This window comes from Salvelinus alpinus, chromosome 4 (assembly GCF_045679555.1).
Source record: "Salvelinus alpinus chromosome 4, SLU_Salpinus.1, whole genome shotgun sequence".
NCBI lineage: Eukaryota > Metazoa > Chordata > Actinopteri > Salmoniformes > Salmonidae > Salvelinus > Salvelinus alpinus.
The window spans coordinates 52284246-52300571 of NC_092089.1; the positions used below are offsets into that span (position 1 = coordinate 52284246).

General features: G+C 41.2%; 1 protein-coding gene across 1 annotated transcript; it reads left to right on the forward strand.

Annotated features, from left to right (window-relative positions):
- The first annotated feature begins 2132 nt into the window (after nt 1–2132).
- LOC139573923 (cell division cycle-associated protein 3-like) lies at nt 2133–16241 on the forward strand. Its single transcript, XM_071397916.1, has 6 exons — nt 2133–2213; nt 2580–2737; nt 10482–10599; nt 11547–12467; nt 12561–12640; nt 15887–16241. Exons 2-6 carry the CDS (start codon nt 2600–2602, stop codon nt 15977–15979), a joined length of 1350 nt encoding a protein of 449 aa, XP_071254017.1. The 5' UTR covers nt 2133–2213; nt 2580–2599; the 3' UTR covers nt 15980–16241.
- Nucleotides 16242–16326: the final 85 nt, after the last annotated feature.

Consider the following 16326-nt stretch of genomic DNA (forward strand, 5'->3'; position numbering starts at 1 on the left):
TTGATGATAGTTTTCTTATGTTTGTTGATTTTTATAAAGCTTTTGACACTGTAGAACATGAGTTTATGTTCAAAGCAATACATTTTTGGGGGGTTTGGTGGCTTTTTTTAAAGCAGTCCAAACTTTATAGTGGTTGTACTAGCTCTGTGAAATTAGCTCACGGGACATCCCAAAGATATGATATTGGGCGTGGCATTAGGCCGGGCTGCCCAATTATGGCTCCTCAAAAAATGTAATTTTCAAGGTGTTTCAGCACTTGGCAAGGAATTTAAATGATGTCAACTGGCTGATGATACCACCATATTTTTGAGAGACATGAATGAGGTTTCTAAAGCAGTTTCCTGTATTGAAGACATTTCCTTAGTTTCAGGTTTGAAAATTAATATCAATAAGGCAGTCTTATTTCCACTCAAGGACTGTGTTTTACAGGAAGTATATGGAATCCCAATTAAAGATAAGGTAACTTATCTTGGAATTGTTATATGCAAGGATTGCATATATGCAAGGAGTGAATTAAGTTTTAACCCCATTATTGAGAAAACAAAGAAGAAATTGAACCTCTGGTTACTGAGAGATATTTAATTATATGTTCAGGTTTTATTGTCCAAAGCTGAAGGGTTATCCAGATCGGTTTATGTCTCGTTATCACTTGACTTACCCCCTAAAATTGTAAAGGGACTTAGATAAGATTCTTTCTCATTTTATTTGGAGGAACGAGCCTCACTATCTACGGAAAGATATTCTCAGTAATACCCAAGAACAAGGAGGTCTTGAGGTTTTAGATTTCAATACTCTAAATAATACCATATTAATGTTATTTTTAAGTTTTGGCGTACTTTTCTTAGCGGATGTACAATCATCGCAAATTAAATTATGGGGCGTTTCAGCCCCGAAGTGAACATACACTGGCAAACTCGATCAAAAAGGGTTGAGGGGCTTACGTCGTCAACTTCCGTTGCTTAGGAACCAACGAAAAAGATGGCTGCGGGGATTCCCCCAAGGGCATAAGGGGAGGGAAGGTAAGTGGAGGAGGGTGTCTTTTATGAGTTTGAATCGGAGCCTGTGAGTTTGAAACGCAGACTCTGTGTCAGCAATGTGGAGTTCTGGGAAAAGCAGCAAATGTGCCTACTCTTGGCATGTGGACTCCAGACAACAGTTTGCAGATGCAGTAGGCAATATAGGCTACATGATGAGATGATTATGGATAACAGCGAGTGTATGTGTGTGTTGTCGAATGCAGTCAAGCATCGCTCATGTCACCAGAATAAGACCCTCGACATTTATTGGAAAGGAGTATCAAGATCACCATGCACTTTCAACACCCTGTGAAATTCATCATAACGTTTCATCTGTAGCCTAATAAACTGCATGCCTTCCTTCGTCATAGTGGGAGGACCACACAACATATCGTGTGACTCGATATGATGGTTATTATATCAATATTTGCGCATAAAGGCGTTTCCACCACCATTTCAAGATCCCACCATATCATGTCAAACTAAGAAATTCTGTCAGCAGGAAATGCATTTATAATTCTATCGAAACTCCTGTTTCCATCACAGCTGTCTTGATATTTTTTATTCGGTATGACTCTACTCACATAAAAACTGTATGGAAACGTGCTTATTGACAGTATTTCCCAAATGAATATTTTTCTTGGCCAGTTGCTGTAGAGTAGACCCAAATAGGACAAAAATACCCAGGATATGGCTGCTTTTACAGCACAAAACAGCAAATGGTAAATTCAGTTACTATTATCTGCTGCAAGGACTACTTTGTATAGAACGTTATGGGTTTATATACATCATTGAACTTGACTTATCTATAGGTTTTGCACATATACAGTATTTTGCTATGGGCTCTTTCTATGGGTATAGCACAACCAAACATGCTCCTTCACAGACGTATTTCCATTCACGAGATAAGAATGCGGCTTTCAAATAATGATGCATTGCACACCATTCAAGAGGCTCAAGTTCAAATCGGCAATGCAAGGCCAGAGTTTGTGTAGGTTTTAAATTTGTTTTCAGTAGCAAACCACGCCCATTTTAGACGTCGTAGTTGCAGTCAGCCAATCTCTGTTGGGAAGGCGGAGGCACCAACTTCACTGATTGGCTGGTTTGAAAATAGCTAAATACATTATTTTCGCAATTTAAATCCTAGTTTTGCTGCGAAAAAGTGGAAGGACACTCACTTCTAGCTAAACGTGCAAGGTAAGTCATTGGTTGCTGAAAGCTACTTTATTACCTAGCAGATTCATGTGAATCACATAGAAATAATCGAAGAGCAAGAACCATATTTTGCAGCTAGTTTTAATATAACATTGTTAACTGAGTTTAGCCACTCGAAGGCTTTAGTTTAGCTAAGGTGACTTGTTAGACTGAGCAAGTTTGCCGAACCAATCTAACTTTTTACCAACCTATCCACAATAATTGTAAATAGCCTAAATTTGTATTTTTTTTTATATATCTGGCTCGAAAAATAACGCGTTTTTAGTTAAGATAGTTAAAGAAGACAATGAAGGACACAACAGACTCGCTTTAACTTTAATGTAAACTTTTGTCTAACTTCTGTCTCAGGACATTAGTCATCTATCGTCATGGGATCCAGCGAGAGCAAGGTTGCTGTGGCCTCAACGCCCAAGCATGACCCAAGACATCGCATCAAACACGACCGTCTCTCTCAGCTTGTCGACCCACGGTCTCCATCTGTAGCCATTGACCGCACACCCATTCAGGTAACGTTAACTGACAAGGGCCAGCATTTGAAAATTGTTTATTTACTAACTTTTAACTCATACATTTGAATTCAATTTGAATACTCCTATCATGTGTAATTGTTCTGTGTCTGTTCTGGCTGTATATTTTGTCTATAACTGGCAGCACCATTTCACCAAGTCTAATTCTGGGTAAATGTACTTGGTGAATATAGCCCCATAGTGGTGTCATAATACCCATAAAACCTCCCAGTCAAGCAGGGAAATAGTTCCAATCGTTTTAACACCATTCATTTTAGGAACCATTCAAATGAAGGTCTGTGTTTCATGTATGCTTACCCTGGGGTGATGTTTTGATAACCTTGCAATCTCTCTAGGACAAGGTGACAAATCAATTAATTTAACCCCCCCCCCCCCAAAATGCTAATTTGACTATCATAAAGAACTACAAATGCCTTGATTACCTGAATAGACTGCTGAATATAGGCAAAGGAAATAGTTTATGGATTAATTATCTAATTTGGTTAAATCTAATAGCTAATGAACAATTTGGCAACATTTCTTTAAAGGGACAATTATGTGAAGTGTCTTGTGCAAGTTTTAAATTTACAATACCTGTTAGCAAAGGTGTCAGTTAGATGCCTTGTGGGGATTTGTAGTTTTGCATGATGTCCACTTTGATTCTAATTAGCATTTTAGAATCTGAGTAAATAGAGCTGACTATATTGATAAGTTTCCTTATGCAAGAGTTACATGGGTATCAAAATGTCACTCTAGGATAAGCTTACATGAAACACAGCCCATATTTTAAAGGGTTTCTAAAATCCCCTATAGGGGAGGAAAATATAGGTGGAAAAGCGATTGGAACCAATTTGTTTTACCCCTAGGTTTTATGGGTATTATGACACCACCACTGTGGGGCTCTATATAAAAGTGATTTCTGATTAACTTCCTGAATTGATTGTACATCAAATACACTTTTTTCCCCATCTGTGCCAACATTACTAGAGACGATAGGGCAGAGATACTTTTGGTAATGTAGTGTGAAGATACTTTTTCATCCAACATCTCATAACAAAATCATGGGCATTAATATGGCTTTGGTGCTGCTTTAACAGCCGCCACTCTTCTGGGAAGGCTTTTCACTAGATGTTGGAATATTGCTGCGGTACTTGCTTCCATTCAGCCACAAGAGCTAGTGAGGTCTGGCACTGATCTTAGGCAATTTAAGCCTGGCTCACAGTTGGCATTCCAATTCATCCCAAAGGGTTTCAATGGGGTTGAGCTCAAGGCTCTGAAGGCCAGTCAAGTTCTTCCACACCGGTTTCGAACAAACCACTTCTCTATGGACCTCGCTTTGTGCATGTGGGCATTTGTATTTGTTAGGGTTCCCCATTAGCTGCAGCCAAGGCAGCATCTACTTTTCCTAGATTTCAAGCACATTAACGCACTTACATTACACATAAAACAGTACATCATATAATGTTATTACACCGCTACATATCCACAATACAAATAGTATAATGCCACTATACAACAATATTGCAATGTGTGTGTAGAGTGTGCGTGTCTATCTTTTGTGTGCGTCTCTTCACAGTACCCAGTGTTCCATAAAGTATATTTTTATCTGTTTAAATTAAAAAAAATCTGATTCTACTGCTTGTGTTGGTCACCTAATGTGGAATAGAGTTCCATGTAGTCTTGGCGCTATGTAGTACTGTGCACCTACCCATAGTCTGTTCTGGACTTGGGGATTGTGAATAGATGTTTTATGGGGTATACATGGGTATCCGAGCTGTGTGCTAGTAGTTTAAACAGACCGTTCGGTGCATTAGGCTTGTCAACACTTACAAAAACATGTGGTGATAAAGTCAATCTCTCCTCCACTTTGAGCAATGAAAGATTGACATGTATTTTATCGGTGTTAGCTCCCCATGTACTTTTAAGGGCCAGCCATGCTGCCCTGTTCTGAGCCAATTGTAATTTTCCAAGGTCCCTCTTTGTGGCACCTGACCACACAACTGAACAGTAGTCCAGGTGCGACAACTTGGGCCTGTAGAACCTGCCTTGTTGATAGTGTTAAGAAGGCAGAGCAGCGCTTTGTTGTTTCTCCCTGTCTTAGCTACTGTTGTATCAATATGTTTTGACTATGACAGTTTACAATCCAGGGTTACACCAAGCAGTTTAGTCACCGCAACTTGCTTAATTTCCATGTTATTCATTACAAGATTTAGTTTGTTTAGTGAATTTTGTCCCAAATACAATACTGTTTGTTTTAAAAATATTTAGAACTTATTCCTTGCCACACATTCTGAAACTGTTAAGTGTTAGTCATTTCAGTAGCTGAAGTGTATAGTGTTGAGTCATCTGCATACATGGACACATTGGCTTTACTCCAAGCCAGTGGCATGTCGTTAGTAAAGAATGGAAGGGGGAAAAAATAAAAGTGGAAGGAGGGAAAAATAAAAGTAAGAGGCCTAGACAGCTGCCCTGGGGAATTCCTGATTTATGTTGAGGCTTCAATTAAAGAACACACTGTGTTCTGTTAGACAAGTAACTCTTTATCTACAATATAGCAGGGGGTGTAAAGCCATAACACATACTTTTTTCCATCAGCAGACTGGGTTGGTAACAAGCTGATTGGTCAGCTATTTGAGCCAGTAAAGGAGGTTACTATTCTTGGGTAGTGGTATTACTTTTGTTTCCCTCCAGGCCTGAGGGCAAACACTTTCTCGTAGGATTTAAATAGAAGATATGGAAAAAAGGAGTGGCAATATCGTCAGCTATTATCCTCAGTAATTTTCCATTGAAGTTGTCAGACCTCAGTGGCTTGCCATTTACTTTAGTACAGCGCTTGTCTTTCATAATTTTGTCAGATATACTTGATGTGTAGTGACAGTGTTTGTTGCTGGCATGCCTAACTTTGCTAATCTTGCCAATGAAAAAAAAATCATTAAAGGAGTTGGCAATATCAGTGGGTTTTGATGAATGAGCCATCTGATTCAATGAGTGTGCCTTTTTGCCCAACATTTCATGTAAGGTGCTCCAACACTTTTTACTATCATTTCTTTTTGTTTCATAGTATATCTTATTTTTGTTTAGTCACATGATTTCTCAATTTGTAGTACGTTTGCCAATTGGTTGTACAGCAGGGACCTATTTTCCATTTATTTTGCCTCGTCCCTCTCAACCATCCAATAATAAAATTAAAATAAAATATAAAAAAATCCTCATCAATCCAAAGGGGTTTAAAATTGTCACCATTTTCTTAATGGGTGCATGCTTATTAGTAACTGGAATAAGCAATTTCATAAATGTGTGCATGTCTGGTTGTTCCTCGTTACAAACCATATACCAGCAAATATTATTGACATTGCTGTAAGAATCACTACATAACTTATTGTATGATCACATCTACACAATATTAGACCCAGCCTTTGGAACTTTGGTTTTCCTAGATATGGCTTCTATGTTGTGACCACTACATCCTATGGATTTCGATACTGCTTTAAAGCAAATTTCTGCAGCAGTATTAAAGATGTATAGATCACATGTTAATTTCATTCCTGTGCTGAACCAGGTTGCAGGCACTGGTTAGTTTAGTGCATTTTCTTGAGTGGGCAGCTTGAAAGCCAGTCAATATTTAAATCACCCAGAAAATATACCTCTATCACATGCATTTTGCACATGTTTTCCAGATGCTGACTTTTAGCAGTTGGGCTATAGCAGCTTCCCACAAGAATGGGCTTTAGGTGATGCAGAGGAACCTGAGGCTATATTACTTCAACAGTATTTAACCTAAGATCCTCTATAAGCTTTACAGGAATGTGGTTCTGAATATAGGCCGCAACATCGCCCCCATTGGCATTTTGTCTTTTCGGGTAGATGTTATAACCATGTATTGCTACCGCTGTATTATCCAAGTGAGTTTTTCAGAAATAGTCAGAATATTGATGTCCTCTTCCTCTGTTGGCAAGTTATTGACCTAATGAACCTTGTTTCTTATGTTTAATATGTTAATTTGTACTTTTTTTAGCACTTATGGGATGCTTGGTTGTTTTTAATAATTTACTGGGAAACTTATCAGAAGTAGACTTGCGCATGTTACTTATATTGGAGCTGCACACAGTGGACTTCCTTCTATGGGACTCCACCTCAGTGCTAACAGTATAACTCTGGTTCATAGGCACATGATTATTGCATACACTAGCTGTAGGATCAATAGCTATTCAGGGCAATTACCAGGGACGTACATTTTAAGTTACTTACATTGTCTGCCAACACCCCTGGGGTAATCAGACCTGCCAACATGCACGCATGTTGCGTACCAACTACGCGATTCTCTGTTCATGTACAGAGATCGGAGTTAAAAGTACGCAGAAATTAGTATTTATTTTTTATATATATATTTTAATAAAATTCACTGCGCAAATCTAACATCCCGTTTATTGCGCTGCAGCACAGACATGTACGGAGTTTGTGTCAACAGACATGGAGATTAATACATCATTATTCGACGTAGCTACCCCGTGTCTGCCCCTCCTGTTGTGATGCTGAGTTTGCCGACAGTCAGCTGTACGTAAGCACATAGACAAATCCCTTCGGCTCTGTGTGTTGTGGAAAGGGAAACACTAATTGTTTCAATCTAATGTTAGAGAACATAAGATGGATATTCGGTGGGCTCTAAAGTGCCAGCAGTTCACTCGCATTTGCTAGTGAAAGAAATTATATGAAAAATAACTGGTTGCATTTGTGATATTTTCTACGTCACATTACGAGGATCACGCAACCTGAGACTCTAATTATGATCCACGAAACAAAAAGCATTACAAAAGTCTAATAAATATAAACATCTTGGCATTTAAATGGAGTCGGGAGTTTAGAAGACTGCGCGATGAATGAATGCGTGTCCAGTATTGGCTATAAAGGCAATGCCTTTGCACTAGATTTGAGTTTTTTTTTTTGTTAAATCTGAAATGCTGTATGTGCTGCAAAGAAATACTATGTAAATGGGCCCCTTTTACATAGGCTGAAACACCGGACTCTTCTAGCGAACATTGTCCAGATTCCCTTTACGGTAGCCTACTTAAGCTTTGTGTAGCCAGTTTGCGGTCTGGGTCGATGTGATTTTGCATTTAGTGTTGATTGGGAACCGTGTCTAAAAAAGCCAATACTTGTCAGGTAACAAGCATTCCTCTACTATAGACTAAACTTGGGGGCCAAGGCAAGTTGGATCTGAAGACCTATGCAGAAGTCAGAAATGTATATTCTTCTGCAGTAGACTACATGTTGCTGACATTTCCATTTAGAGATGTGCTCCTCCAGCATGCAGTGGTTGCTGACATTGCCAACAGGCAGACTGTCAAGTTCTCATCCCTCAACTTTTTCATGGCACGCTTGTCCTGCATTATTCATGAGGGAGCCTCTGTTGATCTAGTGGAAGATGATTTTGGACTCTCAGGCAACAACCTTTGAGCAGAGTCTGGTCAACATACGCACGGATCAGGCATGGAGAGAAGTCGGAACAATGAAAACGATGAACAATGAATTGCGAATGAGCTTTACTGACCACTTTCACTTGTCTGACCTCTTGCATGATGATAGGCCAGTCGTGTGAGAAACCCATCTGGGCAACAACAAAATTCTCCCCTCGCCTGCATGATCTGAATCTAGAATTGCAGGGACTCCAACTATATTCAATGAGCGGGACAAAATTGAGGCAATGATTAAGAAGTTGGAGCTCTTCTGTCTGCATTAACAAGGACACCACTTTCCATCATTGTATGATTTTTTTTTTATATATATATTTTTTGTGCGCAAATGAACTCAAGCTTTTTGGACAATGTCAAATGTGATATAGTGAAGCACCTGAGTGAGTTGGGTGCGCAATTACGCAGGTACTGTCCCGAAACGGATGACACAAACAACTGGATTCATTATCCCTTTCATGCCCTGCCTCCAGTCCACTTACTGATATCTGAACAAGAGAGCCTCATCGAAATTGTAACAAGCGGTTCTGTAAAAATTGAATTTAAATCACAAGCCACGGCGATATTTCTGGATAGGGCTGCGCTCAGTTTCTTGCCTTGGCAAATTGCACTGTTAAGACTGATGCCCTTTGCAACCAAGTACCTATGTGAGTGGATTCTCAGCCCTCACTAGCATGAAAACTAAATAGAGGCACATACTTTGTGTGGAAAATTAAGACTGAGACCCTCTCCAATACAACCCAACATTGAAAGGATGCACATAACTCTGCAAGCACACCCTTCTCATTAACCTGTGGTGAATTATTCACAATGTTCAATGAACAAATAAGGTTTTATATGTAAGATGGCTAAAGAGCAAAATTATTATTTGTGCCCTGGTCCTGTAAGAGCTGTTTGTCACAACCCGGCTTGTGGGAAGTGACAAACTCACTCTTATGTTTAATAAATGTATAGTGTGTGTGGCAGACTTACAATGATGGCACACAAAAAAAAACATTTTTGAGAGTGCGCTGACCCTGGTGCTAGGCAGCTTGAGGTTGAATGTCTGAAGGGGTACGTCGGGACTATAGATAGTTGGGGAAACACTGCTGTAAAGCATCTTCTGTTTCCACGAGGTGTCGACATTATCTATAAAAGTTAATCCAACAGAGCTACAGTTATCTTTTAGCCAGGTGTGTAATGCCAGTAGCCTGCTGAGTGAATCTTTCACACCTGCTTTAAAAAAAATATTTTTGGGGAATCTTTCAGTGCTAAAATAAGTTGTTTTTCCTTTTTTTTTTTTTATCAATTTTCGGAAGTTCCGAGTTAGCCTTCCTAATGTCGTTTCACGCCACATGGATTACGACAGCGTCAGCTCCCGGCATCGGTAGGAAGCAGACTTGTAATGTCCTGTACTGGTGCTCCAGGATAGCACAAGGGTTTTGCTGCGGGAACCAAGATGTTTCTTACAATAGAGCTGCTGGTGCAATGGCTATGGAGGTCCTGCTGTTCTTTCGCCTCGAGTGGTTTCTTAAACCCCCTCGGGGACCGAACGGCGGTGGGGCCCGATGGACCCGAGCCAGCTGTAGTATCCATCGTAGATGATGAATGGGCTGGTCTCAGGCAGCCTCACTGTCTGAGGGTGGTAGCTCTGATCTGAGCCCGAGGTAGAAGCCACTGGAGTGGAAGACAGAACAGAGGGCGACGGCGCAGGTACCTCCGGATCCAATCTCTAATCGGAAGATGGTGCCGGAACCTCTGGCTCCAGGGCGTCGAGGCCGTTTCTGGTCTGGGTTTAACAGGAATGGGCCTTTACCAAACTGTTGCCACAAAGCTGGAAGCACAGAATTGTCTAGAATGTCATTGTATGCTGTAATGTCAAGATTTCTCTTCGTTGGAACTAAGGGGCCTAACCCGAACCATGAAAACAGCCCCAGACCATTTTGTCCTTCACCTAACTCTAGTTGGCACTATGCATTGGGGCCGGTAGCGTTCTCCTGGCATCCGCCAAACCCAGATTCGTAAGTCGGACTGCCAGATGGTAAAATGTGATTAATCTGGTACTATATGTGTATGTAATGTCTGTCCCAATCAAACGTTTGGACACCTACTCATTCCAGGATTATTCTTAATTTTTACTATTTTCTACATTGTAGAATAATAGTGAAGACAACTGTGAAATAACACCCATGGAATCATGTAGTAACCCAAAAATATATTTGAGATTCTTCAAAGTAGCCACCCTTTGCCTTGACAGCTTTGCACATACATACAACAAGAATGTATTAATCTTTCAGGTGGGTGGAACTGTCTCCTGTGTCCCAGTTGTGGAGAGTGAATGCTCCATTCTAGCCAGCGACCCTCGGTCACCCTCAGTCGGTGTCACCCGCACCCCAATGAAGGACTCAATGAGAGGTAACTATCTTAACCAAGTGGCAAAGCTATCCAGTCAAGCAGTGGAAGGCCGTGAACGTCTGTGGCTCACATACTCCCTTGAAAAAAATCTTAGCTTGAAAAACAAGCCTGCGATAGTACTGTTTGTCCCTTTTTGAGAAACCGTAGCTAGTATAAATTCCTCAATAGTCAGAATTAATCTATGAACTCAATTGTAATACGTTTTGAAGTTTTTGCAGAGGAGATCTTAGTCGCACAATTTTACATATTATGTTTGCAGTATTTTTCAAGTACATGAAAACAAGTTGTCTCTTGAATGACAAACACTTAACTTAATTGAAGAATCCTTACTGTTGACGTATCGCTGACGATGGGGTGTGGACTTCGGCTACCGAACTTCAGCTCGCCTCAGGAATTTGTGTGTGTACAAACAGCTGAAAAAACCCTTGCCGAAGACAAACTTCCGCGGCGTAATATATGCCAAAACTGTTTCGGATTAGACGCATGCGCACGCCTTTAGGTCCAGGGGTGGGTAAACCTTTTGGTCTGAGGGGCATATTGGGACATGGAAATTCAACAAAGAACTTGATTGAATGAGCTTGCTGGTCAGATATGTAGTTTTCCCACCCCTAACGTAGCAGGCATAGAAGAAACGCCTGAAACTAGACCCCCCCCAACCCAACCTACTGGTCTTGATGAGAAGGATAACATTTTTGGGGGGGATGTGCTCCTCTGCACTGTTCAACCAATCCAGTAAATGTGGGGGAGTTAAGATGGCGTGTCGCCTTGTTAATGTCCAAAGTGGTAGTCTTTCCATTTCCCTTGAAAACCGGAACATTGTTGGGGACTCTGCAGAGGCTACCCCTGCCCAGAACTGTAGATGCAGCATTGCCCTTTCGGTGTATTTCAAAAAGCTTTTTGTCAAAGTTGTTATTTTAAACTTACCTTATTTTTTTTTGTTCCTCCAGTGACAGTTAGCTCCTTCGCCCGCAGCCTCAGCATGCTCCTCCACAGTGACTCTGTAGAAAGAGTTGCCCCTGTGCCCTTTAACAAGTTTCCCAACCTCAACGTGGAGGAAGAGGCAGTGGTAGAGGGAGAGTTAGGTTCCAGTGAGCCCCTTCTCTCCCCTCAGCCATCACAGGTCTCAGGTGACATGATCCAGCCCTCTCCCCAGAGCGTGACTAGTCATACGCTTCTCATCCAGAGCCCCTTCGTTCTCGTGGCGGAGGCCCAGATAGAAGTCGAAGCCGATTTCACTCTGGAGGAAGCCGAAGAGGCCAAGGAATCTTCACTACACAAGCGCCTGAGTATGAGCTTGATCACCTGCCACGATGGTGTCGCCCCATCACCAACCTTCGCCGAGGTGCACTACGACAGTCCTGCGTCTCCTCTCCCTGAAAACGCTGCTGCTGAACTCCACAAGGAGGAACCTGACCACGCGTATGCCCTTCCCTCAGTCACCTCTGACCCCGCACAACCTCTGACTCCCATGGCTGAACCATCCATCCCCACCGTTACAGAGTTAACTGAGGTCACGGTTACTACAGAGATGCTTAAAGTGGAGGTCCCAACACCAGTGGTGGAGCCAATGATGCCTGTAACAGTGTCGCCTGTTGTACCATCCACCACAACCACTGGCCCAAGTCCCAGCGTGAGCCAGCAGCAGTCCCAAGCCACTGGGATCCGCTGCCCCACCTTCGACACCAAGAGCCCCAGTCAAGTGGTGTTCAAGCCCCAGTGGCTTGGGAAGGGCTTCGGGGCCACCGGGGTGAGGGCCAGAGGGAGAGGAGGCAAGGGGGGCTCGTCCACTTCACCACTCTCCGTCCAGGTTGGAAACAAGAATACAGCCAACGAGAACAAGGGGCAGTCGGTCAAACAGAAGCAGAGAGGTACGTGGGTGTCTTTGTCTATCATTTTTTAGCAAAGTCCCTTTTTTAAATGTATTTTTTATTTTTAACTCTCTCTCCTCTCCCGTGTGGCAGACAAGGCACTCATGGCTGAAGGCCGCTCCCCTCTACAGATGCTCAAGGAGACCAACTCCCCCCGGGAGCAAACTACACAGGTATATAGCTGGTATACACTAGGGCTGTGACAGTCATGGAATTTCAGATGCTGGTTATTGGTCACCGTTATAATCATTTGAATAGGACCATTGTGGGAGTCCCCATTCAAGTCAATGATGACATAATGGTTGGATGCGGCCGTTGTGAGATCGTCACTATCTGGGCAAGCGGTTTTCAAAATGGTCTCTTATTTTAAACCAAACCTTTAACCACACTGCTTACCTTAAGGCTAGGCACCACAGTTTAATAGGGATTATTTTCTTTCTTTACTTCTGACAAACTTTACCAGCTGAAAGTAAACATAAATACAATATATTATTGTATATATTTACACATAAAATGACACTTAAAATCAAAATGACAAGATATTTTAAAAAGCCTCTGTAGAAGTCTAAGACCTAAGAACCTGTGTGTGGAGTAATGGGAATGTAAGTTGAAGACAGAGAAATTAATTGGCGCACCGGGAACGTGTCATTTTAAGAAAATGGACGATAAAGTTGGGCTAATGCAGTTAAAATGTACTTTCCATAAATATGACCATTTGTCACATTAATTAAACTCTTATTCATAGATCACTTCTAAACTGACCAGTAAACATCAAATATACTTTTTACAAATACATTAGCATGTTTAATACATTTGTTTCAAGCAATAGAGCATATGCTTTGCATACTGGTCTGTTGGGTAAATATGCAGTTCTGGGCAAATTCTCATATCACTTTGCTCAATTTGTCACATACAAGGATTTTGTATGGCTGTTGAAATGTTCTGCACATTATCAGCTATGCCTGCCCCATATGTAAGGCCCTCTGAGTTGTTGCTGGTGACGCTTTACTTTCTTGATTGTCATGGGACCTGTGTCTACTCTTGGCACACGTTGAAGCAGCATCAGCTCTCACACCTCCTCTCTGATTGCTCCAGTGTCACCAAAGTGCTGACAAGCCACAATTTGTTCATCACGTTTGTTATAGCAGTGGCTCCCTCATTGAATGCGGCTACTGGCTGCGCCGTCAATGCGGCTTTTGCCCACGAAGACCGTTTTGGGGCATCGCGACTATATTAGAGTTCAGACATTTTTTAAATTTGCGTTCTGGGTTCCTCCGTGCTACATTCTTTTGAGGACGTTATCATTTGACATCCTATGATATACAGGTACCATTTTCTGTGCAACCTCTATTTAAAAAATATATATATTTATGGCCTCAAGGTTTTTGTGACCGGGTGGCTCTTCACCATTTTCTATGGCTCGCTGGCACCAGCACCAATGCACACACCTATCCTGCAGTTGAAAGTGAATCCTCTCTTGTGCCATTGAAGAATACATTAATGTCTATGATGGCATCCTCCTTCAGCAACTCTACTATGTCTGGGTCTGTATCTGCGTATGCTCTTCTAATTATCTTTGCAGCACTCTCCATTGACTGTAGCCCTCTCTGCAACTAAAGTGTGTGTGGGGGGGGGGGGGGTGTACTTGTCTGACATTAGACACAACTGCAGGACAAAATATGAGCATGTGACCCTATGTAAATATCAGCATGTATTTACTTTATGTAAAGCTAATTTCTCACTAATCACATTAGGCTACAGCCCTATGACGCCCTAGGCCTATGTGACCGTCTCATTGTATAGTTGTGTATTCCTATCACTCTGTCAACTTGGAATACATTTGCTTGGGGCAAGGAAATAAATATTATTTTTACACAGCTAGAAGAACCAGCCCCACATTTTATAACAAATGCCACATCTCCCCTGGAGGAAGTGTAAACACACCTCCTAAATGCATCAAGATCACAATCACTGGTTGGTGAAGTCTATGGGGATTTTCAGTCCAGTGTTTAGACACTTAGTGCAAATCAAGTAATGTACAAGTTGGTTTATTTGAGACGTGAAATAAAAGCCGCTGCTGTCTGATCGCTGCTACAGTTATCTTCATCTCAACTAATTTGTGTCTCAACGCGCTGCTGCGGGGTACTGCCTCGATCGGCGGCTCACGCAATTATTTTCTTTCATTCACCACTTTTCTCGCGACTGAGTACGCCTATTTTTATTCACATACTGTAGGTCTATTCTTCGAGATTCTCATTTTGTCTCGCTTTAAATTGATTATTCGCCAGAGATTTTGTTTGAAAATGTATTGAGACATTTTAACTAATCAGGTAGCCGGAAAGGGCCTTTTTAAATACCAGTAACCAATCGCATGTCAGGAAATTACTAATCTTTCAGCACGAAGCACTACGTCTACAAAGGATATAGCTATTCCATACATGGCTAACGATATGCTCTGGAAAACAAACAAGCTTTTGAATGATATGATTCAACATGGAAAGTAAAAAAAATATTTATTTTTTTAAATGGTTGAAGTTCTGCATGAAACATGCTATCAAGAACGACATTTATAGTTCCGTGTAGTTGACGGAGTTGGGATAAAATGATACTTTATTTGTATACATTTATTTTTGTACATTTTATGGAAGTTGTAAAATATCACAAACAGAAACTTTGACAGATGGAAGCAAAATCACAATGTTTGCCTGTGGTGCCTGGCCTTAACGCTAAACTAAGTCCAAAATGCAAAATCTTGTTTTCATTTTTTTTAAACAATTTTGACTTTGCTACTGGGAACCTTATTGCGAGTGTACCCATCAATATGTGCTGTGACTTGTTGAATCAACTGACATAACACACAAATACATTCAACTAAATGGTGACATCTGTTAACATAATTTGAATGATCATTCTACATTACCATGGAAATTATTGCATCACAATACCAGGCAGCCATTGTGTGTACCAATCGGTTTAACAGTCAAATTGCCAGGGTCAGAGCAGAGGTTGCAAGCCCATTCTCTGTGCTACAAGACCTTGCTCATCACGTTGTAAAGAGCCCATGTTACTTCGGAAACTGACTCAACTGCTTGGCAGTCCCATCTTCAGACAGCTATTAGTTTCAAGATAATACAAATAAATGTTTTTTGAAGAGAAACGTATTTTATTTTCATGACTCGTCATCATAACGGTCTGTTATACGGTAATTGTGCCAGCCCTAATATACACACACTTTTCCCTCAGGGAACTATCTGCACATGTACTTGCATTTATCTCACTCTTGCCATCTCATTCTTTCATGTCTGCACACTAAAGCCTAAGGAACAGGATTGCTCTATTTGGTGGGTCAGAGGAAAAATGAACAATCAACAGTTTTTAAACCTGAAAGGCTCTGTCTCTCTTCCCTCCCTGCCCATCAGATGAAGCTGAAGGTGTCCACCCCAGACAGACAGAGGCTGGGTCAGATAGACCGGAGAGTCCTGACTGTGTCCATGGACAAGGAGAACCGATAGATGGATGTTGCAGAAGAACATGCGCAAACACTAACTGGCCAGTGTATAGAATCTTGCCATTTTTCTATATCTGTCGAATAACAAGCCTTTTTTAAAGTGTACAGCCTCTTTTTAACTGACTTTTTCAGACTGCTAACCAATTATAATTTGTGTACGTTGTTTTTGGATGTGCCATCGATATGATTTGTCTTTTATTTCAAGTGTCCATGTCAGTGTTTTTGCTATCCTGTCCTTTTATGTAAATAAATTTGCTTTAAATCTCTTTTTGTGTTAACTGGAATACACCTATAAGGGGGGGGGGGGGTACATGTTTATTAGTCGTAAGGTATGGCTTTACTTAGCACCTT

Bases quoted from the DNA above. Each gene is read 5' to 3' on its own strand.
- LOC139573923 (XM_071397916.1), top strand. From the start codon at position 2,600: ATGGGATCCAGCGAGAGCAAGGTTGCTGTGGCCTCAACGCCCAAGCAT. The intron at 10,600-11,546 runs GTAACTATCTTA...TTGTTCCTCCAG, and splicing joins AATGAAGGACTCAATGAGAG to TGACAGTTAGCTCCTTCGCC. The intron at 12,468-12,560 runs GTACGTGGGTGT...CCCGTGTGGCAG, and splicing joins GGTCAAACAGAAGCAGAGAG to ACAAGGCACTCATGGCTGAA.